Genomic DNA, 18,518 nt, shown 5'->3' with positions numbered 1-18,518 from the left:
GTTGCGATCTAATCTTCGTAGAGTTCAGACAGTGGCAGATTAAGCATTTCTTGCTGTCGAACCTCGCATGGACATTGGAGGCCTTTCATACGATGGTCATGATTTTCGCCGACTATGAACCCCATTGGCATTGCAATGGAGGGAAAACCCCAGAGGATTTCCTTTCCATGAAGCCAAGGTTCGAATCCTGCAGCCCAACGGGATCTATATGCTCCATGGATCGGGCCTCATGGGACTGAGACGGAGGCCCCGGGGTTTCGGCGGTCTCCGAATGGGATCTCGTCTGCGGCCAGAAATACAAAGTTGGGTTTCTGCAGTCTGCATTCTTTGTCGAGTGTTTGCTCGGTAATTGATATTTTCAGCCCCTGTGCACTTTTATATCTGATGGCTGATCGCCATTAAGATTTTCTTTCAGTTTCTGATTTATTTTTTGATACAGGTGCAGGGATATTTGGGCATCTATCGGATTCTTCGCTGGGGCGTAAGGGTGTCCTGAAGTTGGTCTGCATCTGCAATGCCATTTTTGGTTTCTTGACGGCAATGTCACTGAATTTCTGGGTTTATTTAATTCTCTGTCTATTGACGGGAATTAGCAGCGGTGGCCTGGGGTTGTCGTTATTCATCTTGGCAACGGAATCCGTCGGACGTCCAAGAGAGGACCGGTTGACATGTCAACTTTCTACTTCTTTTCTCTCGGAATAGCAGTGCTACCGGCTCTGTCCTACTTTTCCGGCAACTGGAGATATCTGTACGTCGTGAGTTCGATTCCCTCGGCCTTGTATTGCATCTTCGTTCTGCCATTCGTTTCAGAGTCCCCGCGGTGGTACCTAGTGAAGGACAAGCTGCAAGAAGCCATGGGCATCATGAGATCAATTGCGGCCAAGAATGGTAAATTGCTGCCGACGGGAGTTTCTTTGGCCCTGGCAGGCGACGAACAGGATGCGGCGAACTCTGACGAGTCATCGAGAGGCCTCGTGGACGTTTTCCAGTCGCCTGTGACGCGGACCCGAATGGTTTTAATGGCGTTCATTTGGTTGGCCTGTGGAGTGGGCTACTATGGTTTGAGCCTAAACGTTGTAAATCTAAGTACCAGTTTATACCTGAGCGTTTTCCTCAACGGAATCGCAGAAATGCCTGCCTTTGCCCTGACGGTGGTCATGTTAGAAAAATTCGGACGGCGAGCGATGCTGGTCTCCACGATGTTGCTCAGCGGAGTGGCTTCTGTGTTGGAAGGCCTGATGTCGGCCCTATTCCATGTTCACAGTTCGAATCCCAACTCCACAATGGGCATGTCAAGCTGGGTTGTCGGGCGCATGCGGGGATTTCTGAGCAGCGTGCAGTTAGCATGTGGCGTGGTAGCAATGTTCGGCATGGCGGGAAATTATAATTTGATATATATATATACACATGTGAGCTGTTTCCAACAGTAGTGAGGAACGCAGCGCTCGGGCTGGCGAGCAAAGCGGGACAAATCGGCGCCATAATCGCTCCGCTGGTGGTGGTGGTGGTAACTGTAAATCCTTCCTTGCCATTTGCAATTATTGGTGTTTCGGGTATTGTGGGAGGGTTTCTGGCTTTCAAGCTTCCCGAGACTTTGCATCGCCCTCTGTATGAAACCATGGCAGCTTTGAAGCGCGCAGAGCCCACTACATGTGCTTAATTTAATTGTTTCAAAACACAGGAGAAACGATGGAATGGGGAGATTTTCCTCCCATCAATGGTTAATGTGATGTTAATGAAGCAACTGCTTTCAGAGGTAATTTTGGACTTAAGAAAATATTGAGATTTGGCAAATTGAAAAATCATACTAAAAAATCATGCTATCTTACCATGAATCATGACTCATGAGTTTTGTAAGGGGACTCAACTTTTCTGCTATTGCAAGACTGTAACATTTTTCCTCCAGAAAATGATCATATAAACAGTGTGAGAATAAAGATGATCATGCCAAGACCGATGGATGAAAAATGAGGCATCCCATTTAGACCAGGTGATAAGAAAAGACCTGAGAATAGCATTTGGTCCTGACACCATAAAAAACCTTTGTGAGATCGATGATGTTTATGATCAAATAATTTTTGCAGCATTCAAGACTGAAATGATCGAAACATTTGAAAATGATAGAAGTAATAGAACTCAGCTCATACTGAATCCCCAACCACTAAATAGAGGGAAGATATGGGAGAAACTGACAGTCGTGCTTCGGATAGGGGTTGGAAAATTAAATTATGGAAAGGCAGGTAAAAAATGATATTTATGCAGTAAACTATATATGTATATGTAATCCACTTCCCCTGGAAAGGCAAGTGCAATAAAAAAAGCAACTTAGAACCAATAAAAATTGATATTTATGCAGTAAATTAGTTCTATTTCATGAGTCCCCAACTGGCCAACCCATGAAATGTTTGGGGCTGTGCTCTGGTCGTTCTAAACACCCCTCCTCCTATCTCCCCAGTTCAGCTGTCCTGGAAACTTGTACACATAGTTCAAATTCAATTGGGGTGCCCAGAAAGTTTGTTTTCCGATCCAAAAAATGGACTTATGCAAATGGGGAGATGTGCTTCCTTTAAATTCCAGAAGGATTACATTTGGGCTAGACTATGTTAGGCTTTGCAAGTGGCCCAGTTTTGGGGTCTTCTAAGATGAACCATGCATCACAATCACTTTTGCTTTGCCAAGCTGCGGCAACAGGGAGTTGCTCTTTCCATAAAAATAAGACAGTGCTTAAATTTTGTCCCAACCGTTTATTCGTGCTGTGGAAGACTAGATCTTTGGTGCATCGCCTGACACACCATTTCATTCACCATTGAACAATGATCTCATTGGTTGTTCAGCTGAAATTTCTATTTTTTGAAATTGCTTACTTTATAACATGTTTTTAAAGGCAACACAACATGTTGCAACTTGCATGACAAGTAATGTCCAACTGTGGGACATGCAAGGACAATGGGTTTAAATTTCTATTTACAATTGTGCATCAATTACATATAAATAATGACTTAACTTAAGCCCAAATATGTTATAGCCAAAATATAACAAGGGAGTCTTACTAAGATTATGTTGGATATGTTACAGTTGGAGAGTCTCCCTGCAATGGTAGCAGGGGTCTGGTCTGATGATCATACCATGCAGTTAGAAGCACCAACTCAATTCAGGAAGCTTCTCTCTGTTGGTAATAGTCTTGAGTATATGTATCTTTATTACCATTTTCTTTTGTCTTTAGGAAATGGCCATCTGAAAAATATATGTGACAGAAGGTAGTCCTCCAATTGAGGAAGTTATCACTGCGGGTGTGGTCCCTCGACTTGTAGAGTTTCTTGCAAGGGATGATTTCCCTCAGCTTCAGGTATGATCTGTTTTTCAGTTGAGATTATAAGTATTGAATTGACATTATATTGTGGTAATCTAATATCGTTTTAATTTTGTCATATTATAGTTTGAGGCAGCCTGGGCTTTAACAAATATTGCGTCTGGAACCTCAGAGCATACCAGAGTTGTGATTGATCATGGAGCTGTGCCCAAGTTTATGCAAGTTCTTAGTGTTGCCAGTGATGATGTCAGAGAACAGGTTGCATTTTGGACCTTTCCATCCATTTATGTTACTTAGAAATATTTTTGAAATTTGCCATCTCTATGTTCAATGTGCTTTCTTTACAGGTCTAAGGGTTCTTTTGAACTAATTGAGATAGTAATGTTCGTTTCATTGTAAGGACCATGTATTACAAAACGTAATGTCGGTGATGTACATTTATTAAGCTCCATGGTGTGGTTTGCCTCTCACAATTTTAATCTGTTTGATGGATAGTAGGTTGCAGGTTTTAGATTTTAGGTTTTGAGAACCGCACCACATACAAGTATTTGAATTGTTTCTGGGGTAGCAAGAGCAATGCAACAAGATGGCAGATGGCCAGGGTGTCTGATTCACCTCCACTTGAGAAAGATTTTTTAGATTGGGAACGGGAAGTAGAACGCAGTGGTGGTCGGATGATTAGTCGAGTAGAAGTTGAGGAAAAAATAAATGCGCTAAAAAAGATAAATCAATTTGTGTATTCTGCAAAAACTGTAAAACAAATGTTGCAGGAAAAGAAGTTGGCTTCCAAAAGGCCATCGAATGTGGCTGCTGAAAAGGACATGGTTAGAAGAGAGATGGAGCTAGCGGAGAGCAGGCATGATTATTCAGAAGTTGAGAGAATTAAAGTGAGATTGAAGGAACTAGAAGTCCTTTCTCTTCAGAGCAAAAGCAAGGATGCAAAAGCCTTGATGTTAGTAGAAATGAATAAGAAAAACAAAGCTAAAAATTTCAAGAATGCTTCTAAGATCAAGCCTCTAAACCTTAATCGTAAAGCAGGTGAAGCAGGGTATGATCCTTTCACTCGATGTTGGACTCAATCTCAAAATTATTATGATACAAAGGCGAAGGTTGTTGAAGACAACACTGATGCGAACAAAGAGGCAGATGCAACCAAAGTAGAGGAAGCCATAGCAATAGAAACTGCTAAGGATGATGGAAAGTTTGTCGAAACTGATGCTCCTATATCAGAAGATGCAAGGGTGTATTCTTTGCATGATTTTGAACTTCCAATTTCACTTGCTGGACTGCAGAAGTATGGGGGTGCTCAAGGGGCCCCTTTAGTTTTTATGGCTAGAAAGCAGAAGATTGAGTCAACTTGTGGAGTGCAAGTTCCTAGCAATGATGGAAGGAGGCATAATCTGACATTAACTGTGAATGATTACAAGCGTAGAAGAGGCCTGCTGTTAAAATAAATAATGATATTTTCTCTGCTTGTTGGTTTCCCCATTTAATTTTTATATGAAAGATTCGGAAATTTCCTTTTGGGATTGCCAGAAACATATGCAGAAAAGCCTTAAAGTGAACATTTTTGTAAATTGTTTCAAATTCTATATGTAGTGTGCCATTATAGGCACTTTAAAACACAACTGCAATAACCTAGTCAACCAAGGATTGTCTTTTAACAGTAGCAACATCATGGATTGTTGGCAGGCATGAAATCAACAATGTGTTAGAAATATAGGCTGTATTTTCTTGGCATCTAAAGTTCAAGGGTGTTTTTTTGTCTCAACCATTCTGCTAAAAAATGGTATATAATGTTCCAAAAGGATTCCTTTCCTCTAAGTAACACTATTCCACTGTAAGTTATCATGCAGTTGGTGAAACATGGCATTTTATGTTGTTTGAGATTGATGTTGAGTGATGCCTTTTTCTAAATTATTGTTGAAATATGTATTGTTTTTCATATTCATGTAATAAATGCTATGTTTTATTAATTTCTGTTGTTGTAGTATAGTTTGCTTAAATGCTTTTAGAGTTGTGGTTGTTTTGTTGTGCTTAGTTGTTTATCCTTGCTTTCGATTGATTGTAATTCTATCTAATAAGAAACTATCTTTTACATGGTAAAAAAGTTTGGCTGAATCGAGGAAAACATTTGAAAATCTGGAAGAACTTTGGTACAGCCAAATAATTCGGTTTAGTTGGGATTCGTATAGTCAATCTGTTGTTTGTCCAAAACTGAACCAAACCAAATCCAATTTTAACCCAAAAAAATCATCTTCCCAAGAAACCCTAAAGAATTCTTAAGAAAATGCATTTTAACTTTCAAGCCACCAATGAATATGATATTTGCCCATTTCTTCTCCCTGTCCTGCCAATGCCTGTCACTACTCCCTCGTTTAGGAGATAGCGATGGGAGATTTCAGGAGACTATGTTGTTGTTGATGCCTAGAGAGGTTTTTCTATTCTGTTCATGTGTGAAGTCTCGAGGAGACTGCATTTGTAGTTGGAAAACTGTTGCCTACACCTTAAAGGCCTGCTTAGACCTTCATAAACAATGTTACACTCAAATGAAGCATGCCAACCGAGCCAACATACTAAATAAGTAGATTCCACTAGGTATTTAGTCATATATTCTCTGTTTGCTATGTTCTTATTTAATTTTTATTTTTCAACTTGAAAGGGTGTACCTAATGTCTGTGCATATCCTTCTTACTTCCAGAACATCTAGAACGGGTTACATGACCTGCATTATCAAAAGTAGAATCACAACACACGCAAACAAATACATATGCCCACCAAGCACAAGAAAATAGTGTGATGGCTATCAACTTTTTAAAATCAAACTTGTAATAATCTCAATAATAAATCTAATGTTCTTTAGAGAAGACCTGCTACTTTTTGCTAGGTTTCGTACAGTTTATTTTGTATGATAAGGAAATACATTTTCTTAAAGGGATTGCATCAGAAGGCTCAACGGACCTTTGAGCATTTTTGTAGGGGTTTATGTTATCCAATCATTAAAAATTTTGATAAAATTAGTCTGCACTATCCACATACCTATTTTTTTCAATAAATTTGAAGAAGTGCATGTTTTTTCTTTAATAATATGTATACTCCTGAATTTTCTGAACTGTTGTTTCGTGGGCCAATTGTTTTCTGTATTGTATGGTATCCACATTTGAATTTAGATTCTATCTTGATAACTATCATTTCTTAGTATGTTTTTATGAATATATTGCATTGTAAGTGTTCTTTCTCTTCTTACATTGGACAAGAGAATATGGCTATCTTTGACAATGTGAAGTTGTTGAAGATGCAAAAATTCCCTTGCTTTACATGAGCCAACTTGACCTTCAATAGAAACGTTGCTAAACACAATAAGAAGTTTCATGTTTCTTTAGAGAGCATCCTGAAAGGCTTGTGTAATTCCTGCATTGTTTTGGTTGATGCCTTGCTGAGGAATCATTGAGACTCGTCATGGTTTTGTGGTCCAATCAGAACCTATTCAATACTCACCTTCATTGCCTATATTAGTTGGACACAAACCCTATCAAAACTCTCAAGCCAGTAGGGCTCGGGCACAATGTTAGTTCCTCAATACGGTGATCAAAGTCTGTCTTCAACATTAGAATTGTCTTCACGCATCCTTTTTCTAAATAAATCTATATTACATGCGCTTGAAGGACTAGCTTTGAAGTCTCTATTCTCCGGCAATGTTCAGGTCTAAGTTCATGTAGGCAATTCTATGTTGAAATTATACTTGCATACCAGAATCTTATATTGGTGAAAGACCGTTACTCAAATGTCTGCCAAAAAGAGCACCCATTCTGACACACCACCTATGCAAAGGAAGAAGCCTCACAAGTGTTTGGGCTCCTTTTCTCTATCATGGCTGGGGAAGTAGCCAAGAGTAAATATCTCTGCAGGCATGAAGTCCAATAAAAATAATGTATAAGACATATTTGACAACCAACAATTGCATCTAAAATGCAAAATATGTTCCCGGCCTTTCAGAAAATGTGGAGTCCAGCAGAATGTGAGGCCAACACTATCATCGAAATTCCAACCAGATATGAATCTTTCAGTCTTACGGTATTATGGGACAATAACATCACTGATATATGAACTATATATCAAGCTTTCAATCCTAAAATATAAGTGTTGGATGCTTCACTGCAAAGCCTAGAAGCCTTCTTTCAAATGTAACAACTGGATGATGCACAAAAGTTGATGCTAATAGAAGTCTGTATGGAGCGACCAACCCTTAACATGGTGGTGGGCTCTTGTACGAGAAGCCTTCTTTCAAATTTAACAACTGAATGATGCACAAAAGTTGATGCTAAAAGAAGTCAGTATGGAGCGACCAACCCTTAACATGGCGGTGGGCTCTTGTACGAGACTTAGTCAACTCAAATTCACCTCCTACACAAACTTTGATATGGTTCAAGCAAGAAATGCAAGATAGGTTATACCTGAAGGGGAAAGCAGAGGAAATCATGAAGCAATGGATTCACGTAAGGCAAGTACCTGGTCAAAGGCATCAAACAATATTTTTGATGGCTTCAAGTCCATGGTGATGAACTTGGAAGTTCCTCGACTCACTTCTCAGAGGTCTCTCAACTAAAATATCCAAAGAAAAATGGACCTGCTTAGTATAAATGCTTTGGAGAATTCTTTACAAGTAGCTTTCGAGTTTGAGGCCAAAGCTTCAGAAGAAAATGTACTAAGCCTCCACCAACTAAAGCAAGGTTCTCGAAGCCTTATCTTTTAGAACTGTCTCTATTAGTAACTCAGAGCAGCCTTTAAATCAGGGAAATGATTACACAGTAGATAAAATTGGCCAGCACTTAACAAAAATTCCATCCAGCCAGATAGTCGATGCTCAATCCTGCTTTATATTTTCTAAGGACAACCAATAACTCCACGAGGATAACATGATCCCTATTTAGCAAATACACCGGCTGCCCGCTCAAATGGCTGGTACCTATAATCATAGCCCTGTATGGATAAAAACTGATGACTACGAGTTACATTGGCTCTATATATTGATGACAGTTTCTTTAGCTTTGCCAACAATCATTGTACTCTAGTATAGACTAAATGGACACTGGAATTTCCATTATCCAGAAGATGGAATCTTACCCAAGGAATTTACAAAAGTTGTTGCCAACCCACAACTGGTTGAAAATAATCTCCATCATCATAATAAACTTTATGCCCATAATATGCACAAATGGTAACACATGATACATCTCCCAAACCAATGGAGTCCAACTAAAGTCTAATCCAAGATCCTCCATTCTCAACACTTTATACATAAAAAAACTTGTCTGTAATCGGCCTCTCTTTGCACTTTTTGGGGCAATTGCTAGTTATATTAAGTTACTTGAAAAATCGGTCTCCTACAATGTATTTTAGGTATCAGAGGAGGGAAACGGTTATTTCCATTGATTGAGGAATCATTTAGGCAATTTCAGGCTTGTAGAAAAGATTTGTGTTGGTTTAGCCTGGGCTCGAAACTTTTTCGTTGTCATCTAATTAATGAATGCATTAGGTTGACCATAACAAAATATCCATTTTCAGAATACACATTATCCTCCACCTTTGCTTTCAACAATGCCCATTCACATGTCGCTATTCTTCCCCACTCTATGCCTTACCACTCTATGCCTTACGGCGTTTCCTTTGCAACATAAGGTGCAAATGCTAGTATAGTAATATAAATTAACAATATCATCTTCTTTTCGTCATTTTTTTTAATTATCCAAAAAACTTTTTAAAAAATTCAATTTTACTTTAATAAAGTAATATAAATTAACAATATCATCTTCTTTTTGTCACTTTTTTTAATTATCCAAAAAATTAACCCTCTTACCAACTTTTATCCATTCATAAATGAATTTTTTTTTCAGAATTTAAGAGCTGATACATATGTGAATAAATAACATTGCTGAGATTAAGACACATTGAAAAAAATGTTTAGAACTAATTCAAAGATTATAATGGAGGGAATCTCTTTTTATATTATTATAATGCTTGAACAAAATGTTTATAATGGAAAAGCTATGTATCAATTAATATGTTCACAATTCAACCTACTATTTTAAGGGATTCTTCGATGGCCTAAATTGCTTTCAATTCACTTATATTCATAAAGTTGCAATCATTTCACTAATATTGTGTATAAAATATAGCCAAATATTTAAAAAAATTTGTCCTTTCTAATTATTGTGTAATATAGAGGTTAGTGGATGGAAATAACTTTCTAATTAAGGTGAAGTGTGCTCGCATTCTGCGCTTTAAAAATGTTTGACGTGTACTATGTTTATTTAAAAAATGTGTTAGTTGACAAAACACCTAATCAGGTGTGTTGTGCTTGGCATTATCACATGGAAGATGTGTATTAAAACAATTCTTGCACTGTTTTCTGGCAAGTATGTACAATGAAATATTTGAAGTTTGAACACACTGGACTACACGTTTCAATATTTCTGATTATAAATGGATAATGGCGATAACGTTTATCGTCTCATAATTTCTAATTCAACGAAATTTCCAGGTTTCGGGGGATCCAGCATTTTTGCGGGTCAGAGATTCATGAAAGAAGACGCGCGAGAACATTGAATTTAAGGTTTCTTCACCAGGAGGAGATTCTGAACATTTTTTAAAAGAAGCTTTTCATTTTTTTATAAAGAGAATTAGAGATTTGGGGTGGAGTCGGTAGGGGTGGGACTGTCATTATAAACCTAACTTAATGTTTAGCGGTAACTACACACTAGAAATCTAGTTAGATAGGTAAATTAAGTTTCAAATTTTTACTTAAATAGGTAAACCAAGTTTCAAATTTCTAGAAGATTTTTATATTAATTAATTAGTTAATATTTTTATCTCTAAAGCAATCACCCACAAATATAGTTAGATAGACCTAGTTTCAAACTTCAATAGAACTCCTCAAGCAACTACCGACAAAGCAACCACCCACAAGTTTAGTTAGACCGGTAAACCTAATTTCAAACTTCAACCAGACTCTTAATACTCTCATATATAGAAAGTTCACCATTTAATGTAATCCAATAAACAGAAAACCCTAAAAATAAGGTGTTTCATACAATTTTTCAACGATGACAAATTCAGAATTATATGCATAACATCCACCATTCAACCTAATCCAATAAACTGAGAGATATATGCATAACATTCACCATTCAACCTAACCCAATAAACTGAGAGCCCTAAGAGATGACCTAACCAGATAAACCCAATAAACTGAGAGCCCTAAGAGATGAGGCGAGAGGCGCTTCAGACTCATGTTTGGCGAGGAAGAGGTTTCCTTTGAGACGCCCGTTTTCCCGATACGTTCGGACGTAGTAAAGATGTTGTGCCTTCTTCCTGCACTGCAACACGAACCTGCCATTCTGTTTATGGGATTTCAGCGACATTACAGAAAGAGAAGGCAGAGGCGGTGGAAATGATGAATTTTCTCTGTATACGTTTTCCACGTTCTCTGCAGTCTCCTCGTCACGAATTTGTTTCCCCAATCGCTCCCTGTGAAATAACGCAGCATCTCCATTCCCATGACCATGTAATTCTTTTTCTGCGCTCTCTTTTAGAGCAGAGCTTCTCGGCCTCTCCTCCTGGTGCGTAATGTGATTTTGTTTCTTGAAAGTGCAGATACCGAAGCATCTCCCCATGGAATCAGAGCCGAACCCAAGACGAGTATCAACCACCATACCCAGTTGTTTCAAAAAGAGCTGATAATAATCTAATTCTAAGAAACACACATCAAGAATGATACACAATCAAGAATGAATACTGGATTGTGATGTTTGTGGGATGGAACAAACCATATTTACACCCCCAACGTCGTATATATATATATCTACAGGCCCTCTCTCCACTCTTGCGTTTCTTTGCTCGTGATTTGTCACCTGTTGTGCAGTCTCCTGCTATTGTGGCTATGGATCCAACGTGTTGCCTCCGACTTTCAAGGATGGAGGATGAAGGTGAACTTTCGTTCTCCTTTGGCCTCTCCTTTGGCATTTCCATTAGAAAGAGGTGTCTATTTTTATAGCTCTAGGTGTCTCGTTCCGCAAGTTTCGTTGACTCCACTCGTCCTTTCATTATTATTCACAACCATACTATCATTAAGATTAAGATTTTTTTTTCCATGGTTAGGCTATGTCTTTTGCCAATAAAGATGTTGTAAGAATATGGAAACGACATTGTGGTGAAGTTAGAAGAGTAGTTGTTCTTATTATGTCGGATATTTTTGTCCTTCGATTTTTTTTCGTTAAACTTGGCCTTGTGTTTGTGTTTTTGTTGGTTAAACTTGTTTTTGTGTTTTTGTTAAACTTTTAAGTTGTTGGCTAGTTTATTGGTACTTGTTTTCCTAAATTTAAAAAGAAAAAGAGTATACATGTACTTTGAAATAGTGTAATACTGATTTTCAACTTTTCTCATAAAATTTAATATAAAATTTAATAAAAGCTACATCTCAAACAAACTATCTAATCTAACTCTCTTAGATCCTATGATTATGATATATCTCTAATTTAACTTTAACTAAATGTAAACATTGATCAATTTCTCTTTCAAAAGTATATTGAATCCCCCATAATATTAAAAATAAATCTTTACATAATTAAAAATAAGAAAAGGAAGGAAAACAATAAAGGAAAGAAAGAGTTCACCTCGTTCCTCTATTTCCTCATATTTTTGAACTTTAAAATCTTAGAGTTATACTCTTAAGTATAACTTTTCTTTCACCTTTAATATTACAAACACATTATTGTCAAAGATCTAAACATAAAGGAAAGAAATACTTCACATATCTTCTCTATTTCCTCATATTTTTACCTTAGAATCTTATATTTGTGCCGTTCAAATATACCTTTTCTTTCACCTTTAATATCACAAACACATTATTATCAGAGCTCTTTTTAGACCCATCCATCATATTATCTTTTTATCAACCTAGATAACTAGAGGATTGAGAACAACACAATGAGGTATTTATTGCTCGAATTCCATAAGGATATTGTTGCTTATATGAAGTAGGCTCAATTAGAGGTATGGGTTATTGGTGTGGATCTAGGTTGCCAACAGATGCAAATGGGATAGGCAAGGAAGTATGACTCATTTGAAAAGCCTGTGTAAATGTAGGAAATAGGTCCAAGGAATTCGACTTGGAAGCCAATTTCCCTTCCTAATGACCTATCCAGGAAGGCTTGTTCGACGAGCCTATGAAGCTGCAAGAAATAGGCTTAAGGAATTCCATGTTGAAGCCAATTCCACTTGTTAATGACCTATTGTTTGATTGCTTGGTGGTAAGTGTGATACTCATTTCACATAATGCCCAAAAGGAGAGTGTAAGTGTGGACCACAATGGAGAGTCGAAGGGTTCTCCAAGATAGGTAATATGTTTTGCCAATTTTCATTTTGGATCCCTTAGAGTTGATATTAATATGATCAACCTTAATATTGCAACTTATTAAAAGAGAACTCATTTATAAAATTGTAAATTAAATTTATATATATATATATATAAATGAGTAGAATAATTTTGATTGAATACAAAATTTGTTTAAAAAAATTGAGAGAAAAATGTTTATGTGATTGATATCAACTCTTAAAATAAGGCTAACAAAAGATATAAATATAATTTTCTATGTCATAAAGCAACATAAAAGATAGAAAATTACATAATGTTCCATTTTAAATCACATGTGAAGATCCCTCTTTTAGTTACTCAACAAAAAATTGGGATAGTTTTTACGAACTTAGATAAATAGCATCTTTGAGATTCACCAAGATTGTGCAGGGACTTTAGTAAACTGAATTTGAAATTAGTAATGGATAGTTTATGATATTATTTTTAAAATTTGAAGTAATGATAAGTCGATAAGAAACACCTTATCAAATTCATTATCAATCAAATTTGTACTTATTAAGGACATTACTTCATCCTTTAAAATAGTTCCAATTATCTAAATAAAAGTAAATAGTTAAAAAAAAATCAGATTAAATTTCTTGATAAGTCACATATAAAAAATATATAATTCACATGGTTTAGAATTTTTTTATTATCTATTGAATATCTTGATGAGTCACATATAAGAAATATATAACTCACATGGTCTAGATTTTTTTATTATCTTTCCAACCTTCATAAAGAATGTTAATTTTTTGTTGTAATAATTTAGTTTTGATTCTTGAGTTAAAACACAAGCAATTTCTTTTGCTAATCTATATCTTATCACATTCATTAATAAATGCAATATTAAAATTATCAAAAGTATAGTCAATATATTGCAAGTAGTGGTGAGAGAACGGAGGAGGGTGGGGGGTGTTATATGTATTAAAGGGTATAAAAAAGTGCATTTGGTGTGTTTATATATATATATATATAGCATCCTAAAGTTCTTGATGAGTCACACATAAGAAATATATGATTGACATGGTTTGAATTCTTTTATTATTATTCAAATCTTTATAAGGAATGTTAATTGTTTCTTACAATAACCTAGTTTTGATTCTTGAGTCAGATCAAAGGGGCTTCATTTTGTCGACTTATATTTTATCACATTCATTAATAAAGTGGTAATAAAATTATAAAAAATATAATCAACATATTGCAAGTATTGGTTGAGGAATGTAGGATGTTCAGGAGCATGAGAATTGAGGAGATGTGTTATAAGTATTAGAGGGTATATATATCTATATATATATATATATATATATATATTTGAAAAGGGTTTTACAAAAGTATTTTCAAAAGTATTTATCAATATCTAATAAAATTAGACATATTATTTAATGTACCATGAATACATATGCTATGTTATAGGTTCACTGTGTAAAAACCTTGTAACTTATATTGAGCAAATTAAATATATATGATTGATATTTGACTATTTTAATAGATATTAAATGTCATAAAAAAATCTATTAAACTTCATAGAATAAGTTTAATAATCTCTTTATATACATATATTATATATACACTTGTAATATAAAATTCAAATTAACAAATATTCAATAAGAAAATATTAATTATATATATTTAATTTACCTTAAAATTAATATAATTCTTAGTCACCATATGGATAAATAATACCATCGTGCATTTTATATTATGTTAAGTTGGAAAAATATGTGGGAAAAATCAAATAGAATGCAAAACTCAAATATAATGCAAAAGTACCCTGATCGAGGTGTGTGCCGAAGGATGGCAGGGACGACAAACAATTATGAGGAGTAAAGGAAAGGTACCACCCACCGCCCCCACACGCTCATGGTGATGGGTGCGATGGCCCTTCACATGAATACATGTAAAGGTGGTGGGAAAGGTGGCAGGCACGACAAGTATGAGGAGGGAGGCGCAACAGTTAAGGTAAGATAGGGGAGCAGTAATTGTATTGTTTTTTGCAGAGTTAAGGCAAGACAGGGAAGTGGTAATTGTAGTGTTGTTTGTAGAGTTTGGAGTTGAAGCACGGGAGTAGGGAGGCACTGGAACCATTGATGGCATCTACGGAGCGAGAACGAGTATGTATCTTGGTCCTGCTACCCTCTTGCAATGGCAACTTGGTCTGTTTCTTGCTCAAGAGATAGGGAGAAACCTGGGGAGGGCAATTGGGGGACTGGCTGTAGAAAGCGTTGTAGACATTGTATGGTTGTTGTCTGGTTCTGCGTCTTAGTTATAAGGCATCCAAGTATCGACCTGGCCAATGACTAGCAAGCCCCTCCCGTGAACTGCAATGTGACCTCGCGTGTGAATTGGGACAGAATGGGAGAGGTTGAGTACTGGGGATGGGTAGATGATAAGAGAAGCAAAGGAGCGGTGTAGTTTGATTAGGCAGAGGGGAATCGAAATGCTTACCTATGCACGGGGACTTTTGCATGGCAGAGAGAGGGGACCGCCAACCATTCAGGGTATGAGTGGCACTGGGAAGGGAGAAGAGAGAAGAATGACAGGCTATGGAGACTGGCCTTCTCTTCTGACGAAGTTGTCACCCAACTTGCAACCTGCTCCGAGAGTAATTGGGCTAGGAAAAGGATTAAGGAGAACATCTGAAATAAGATTCAAAGCGAGAGGTTAACACCTTGTTCCTATGAACAGATCTTGAACAAAGTGGAGATGGATCATCTTGTGAGAGGAAGAGGATGTAGCAGACGTGGGGGGGAGCCTGCATAGGCCAAAGACCCGAGCACTTCAGAACCACATAGAGGAAATAAGTCTGTTGAACACCTCATTAGTGAAGTCGTCGCAGCATTCACAAGGGAATGGATGTAGGAATCTGTAATCTGCTCGAAGAATGGGAGGAAGAAATTAAGGAAAACAATGAGAAAGAGGAGGAGATAGAAAACTAGAGGACCTTAGTCCCGGATCCTTGGAATACCAGAGGCAGAATAACTCAATTTAAGTAGACCCTCTATCTCTAATGGATTATGAAAAGCCTGCTAGGAAAGGCCATGGAGCAAATATCAGTGGGGATGGCTCTGTCCCTCCAAGACATACCCAATTGCAAATAGGATTTGTATTGAATCCAATTCCAGCTACATAAGTAGTACATCCATCACAATAGAATCCAAAGGCACATCCCTTGCATCATCGAGTTAACTGAGATGCCCTGAGAAACTATCAAGGATCCAACACTGGCGGAATCGACATCGGAAGAGCAGCAGGAATAGTTAGTTAATTTGGTTTCTTTTTGTTTCATGCGGGTAGCATTTACTCTACATTATGCATGCTTATGATAGATATGCATATAGTGTCTTGTCATGAAACTAAGACATATTTAGCTTGGGTAAAAACACTAAAACTTTACTATTTTTGGACGCCTTATAATGAGGATAGGTGGCCAACAGTGTTGGTTTCCCACTGAGCAAGTTGAGGCCACCTATCTCATATATGTGGTGTAAATTTGTCATTTCTTAATAGAAAATGAAGAATCATGCCAAGCTTAACAAAATAAAAATATAATGGAAAACTACCCAGTAAAAAATAAGAACAATAAAGGCAAGTGCAAAGTAGCTAGTACCTCCCAAGTGGACATTAAGCTTTTGAATTATAAGTAAATGAAATTGCTTTAAACACATCTGCAAAGAGAAAAAACACTTGATGGAAGCTGAGCAACATGTCGACGAAATACAAAGACAAAAAACACGTAATGTTGACACAATAAGTGATGTGTGATGTGTTTAGGAAATGTTTTTGGATAGTTGAATAAATCTATTGCTGCTTCATTAATATAGGAAATGCTTGAATGATCAAATATTTATGGTGAAAAACCAAAAATCCTGTTTTAAAACTTTCAACTCCAATAAACCTAATTAGTCAAAATTAATTAAGAAAAAGCATTGTGATCTTTTAAATATATATGATGGTAATATCTGGCTCATCGTCTTTTTAATATGTATAATGGAAACCCCATATTGCCATTATTATGAGCTACAGAAAGTATTCATATTTCGTTAACCAATTTATGCATTTAGCTTTCCAAAAATTTGAACATTGTTAGGTGTCATGCATAGTTACCTGAGGAAGAAATTATGTCAGCATTTAAGCTTTCGCCATGATCGTTGTGCAGAGATAGCTGGGAAGCGATAAAACCCTAAAGCCTGCTCGTTGCAGAGCTCTCTCTTGTAGCCGAAGTGTCAAATGACTGATGATGGGAAGTAACCCATGAAGTGGTTACCCTACTTTCCATCTCCGTTAACCTTGACCGTTAGATCATCTGCATGACCGATGTAAGGCTGCAATCTCACTTATCGTAACATTAAGTTAATGCAATACAAATGTGGCTCCTGTGAGATTGTTCAACATAGACAATAGATCTAGAATGATCAGTTCTGACCCTAAGCTAAGATCCCGTTAACCCTAAGGACATGAAGGGTGTCTACTTGATCCCTTGTTCTTGTGGGACCCCTACATCGGAGAAACAGGGCGCTCCATCCATCAGAGGATTAGCGAACATGCAGCTGACCTAAGACATGGGACAACCAAGTCTTTAGTGCTAGCAGAGCATGTGGATAAGACCAAGAATCACGTTAGTATTGAGGAGGCTAAGGTTGTTGCCAAAGTTGCCCAGTTCCATCATCGTAAAATCAGGGAAGCTATTGAGATCGAAAGAAGGCCTAACAATCTCAATAGAGATGACGGTTGGAAGATCAGTAGATGTTGGATCCCTGCCCTTTCATCTTAGTCTCCCCCCCCCTCTTCATCTTTTTCGCTTTCGTCGTTCCCCTGGAGCCTTCCTATCTCCTAGGGTTTATCCTTCTTACTCTGGACTCTTTCTAGTCCTTCTCCTGTGTATTTTGTGTCGCTCCTTTTTTCCCTGATTGATATTGGTATTTATTATCATAACTAATATTTATTTACTTATTTTTATTATTTTTTATTTTTTATTTTTTATTTTTTATTTTTTATTTTATTTTTATTTTTTAATATTATTTTTATATATATTTTAATTAATTAATTTATTTATCTATTAACGAATATATATTATTATTATTATTTATTTATTTTTATTGTTGTGTCGCTCCCTTTTCCCTGATTGATATTGGTATTTATAGGCATAACTAATATTTATTTACGTATTTTTATTATTATTATTATTTATTTACTTATTTTATTAGTTTTTCGTAACTAATTTATATATATATTATTACTATTTTTATATATATTTTATTATATATTTTAATTAATTTATTTATTTATCTATTAATGAATATATATTATTATTATTATCTATCTTATTACTTTTTCGTAACTAATGTATTGTTATTATTTATAATTATCATTTTTATTTTCTTATTATTAATTATTTTATTATTTCTTTCGTAACTAATTTATATATATTATTATTATTTTTATTTTTATATATATTTTTATCTATTTATTTATTTATCTATTAACGAATATATATTATTATTATTTATTTATTCGCTGTTTTTTATTATTATTATTTTTTGATTTAACTATCATCTTACATTTACCTTATTTATAAAAAAGTTAGGTCATCAATTTAACTAATTCCCATTTAATAAAAAAAAATTAATTATTAAATTATACATTTTAACTAAATATTAACGTAAACCCCTTCTAAAATTATTTCATTTATAGAATTATAGAATTATATATAGGTATTAACTATCTTCCTTTAAATAATCAATTTGACATTTTGACTGTCCCTAAGTCAAAGCTAGCCGTTGATCTAGATAGCTG

At 35.9% G+C, this 18,518-nt stretch overlaps 1 protein-coding gene and 2 pseudogenes across 1 annotated transcript; all 3 read left to right on the top strand.

Annotated features, from left to right (window-relative positions):
• The first annotated feature begins 14 nt into the window (after positions 1-14).
• On the top strand, positions 15-1,660 carry LOC149158530 (organic cation/carnitine transporter 4 pseudogene; annotated as a pseudogene).
• Positions 1,661-3,057: 1,397 nt separating this feature from the next.
• LOC149158529 (importin subunit alpha-2-like) lies at positions 3,058-3,663 on the top strand. The gene is made up of 4 exons (XM_089434024.1): positions 3,058-3,172; positions 3,255-3,346; positions 3,437-3,568; positions 3,658-3,663. The coding sequence occupies exons 1-4, from the start codon at positions 3,058-3,060 to the stop codon at positions 3,661-3,663; spliced, it is 345 nt and encodes a 114-aa protein (XP_089290150.1).
• Positions 3,664-3,903: 240 nt separating this feature from the next.
• On the top strand, positions 3,904-4,764 carry LOC149158528 (protein RTF1 homolog pseudogene; annotated as a pseudogene).
• The last annotated feature ends 13,754 nt before the right edge of the window (positions 4,765-18,518 follow it).

This window comes from Pinus tabuliformis, chromosome 5_2 (assembly GCF_031772625.1).
Source record: "Pinus tabuliformis cultivar Carrire ecotype Pingquan chromosome 5_2, CPIR1, whole genome shotgun sequence".
Taxonomy (NCBI): domain Eukaryota; kingdom Viridiplantae; phylum Streptophyta; class Pinopsida; order Pinales; family Pinaceae; genus Pinus; species Pinus tabuliformis.
This window is presented reverse-complemented; position numbering and strand designations above follow the sequence as displayed.

What these genes read in the sequence shown, in the direction of transcription:
- LOC149158529 (XM_089434024.1), top strand. Translation starts at nt 3,058, where the DNA reads ATGTTGGATATGTTACAGTTGGAGAGTCTCCCTGCAATGGTAGCAGGG. An exon ending in CAGGAAGCTTCTCTCTGTTG is followed by an intron (nt 3,173 to 3,254) that starts GTAATAGTCTTG and finishes TATATGTGACAG; the next exon opens with AAGGTAGTCCTCCAATTGAG. An exon ending in ATGATTTCCCTCAGCTTCAG is followed by an intron (nt 3,347 to 3,436) that starts GTATGATCTGTT and finishes GTCATATTATAG; the next exon opens with TTTGAGGCAGCCTGGGCTTT.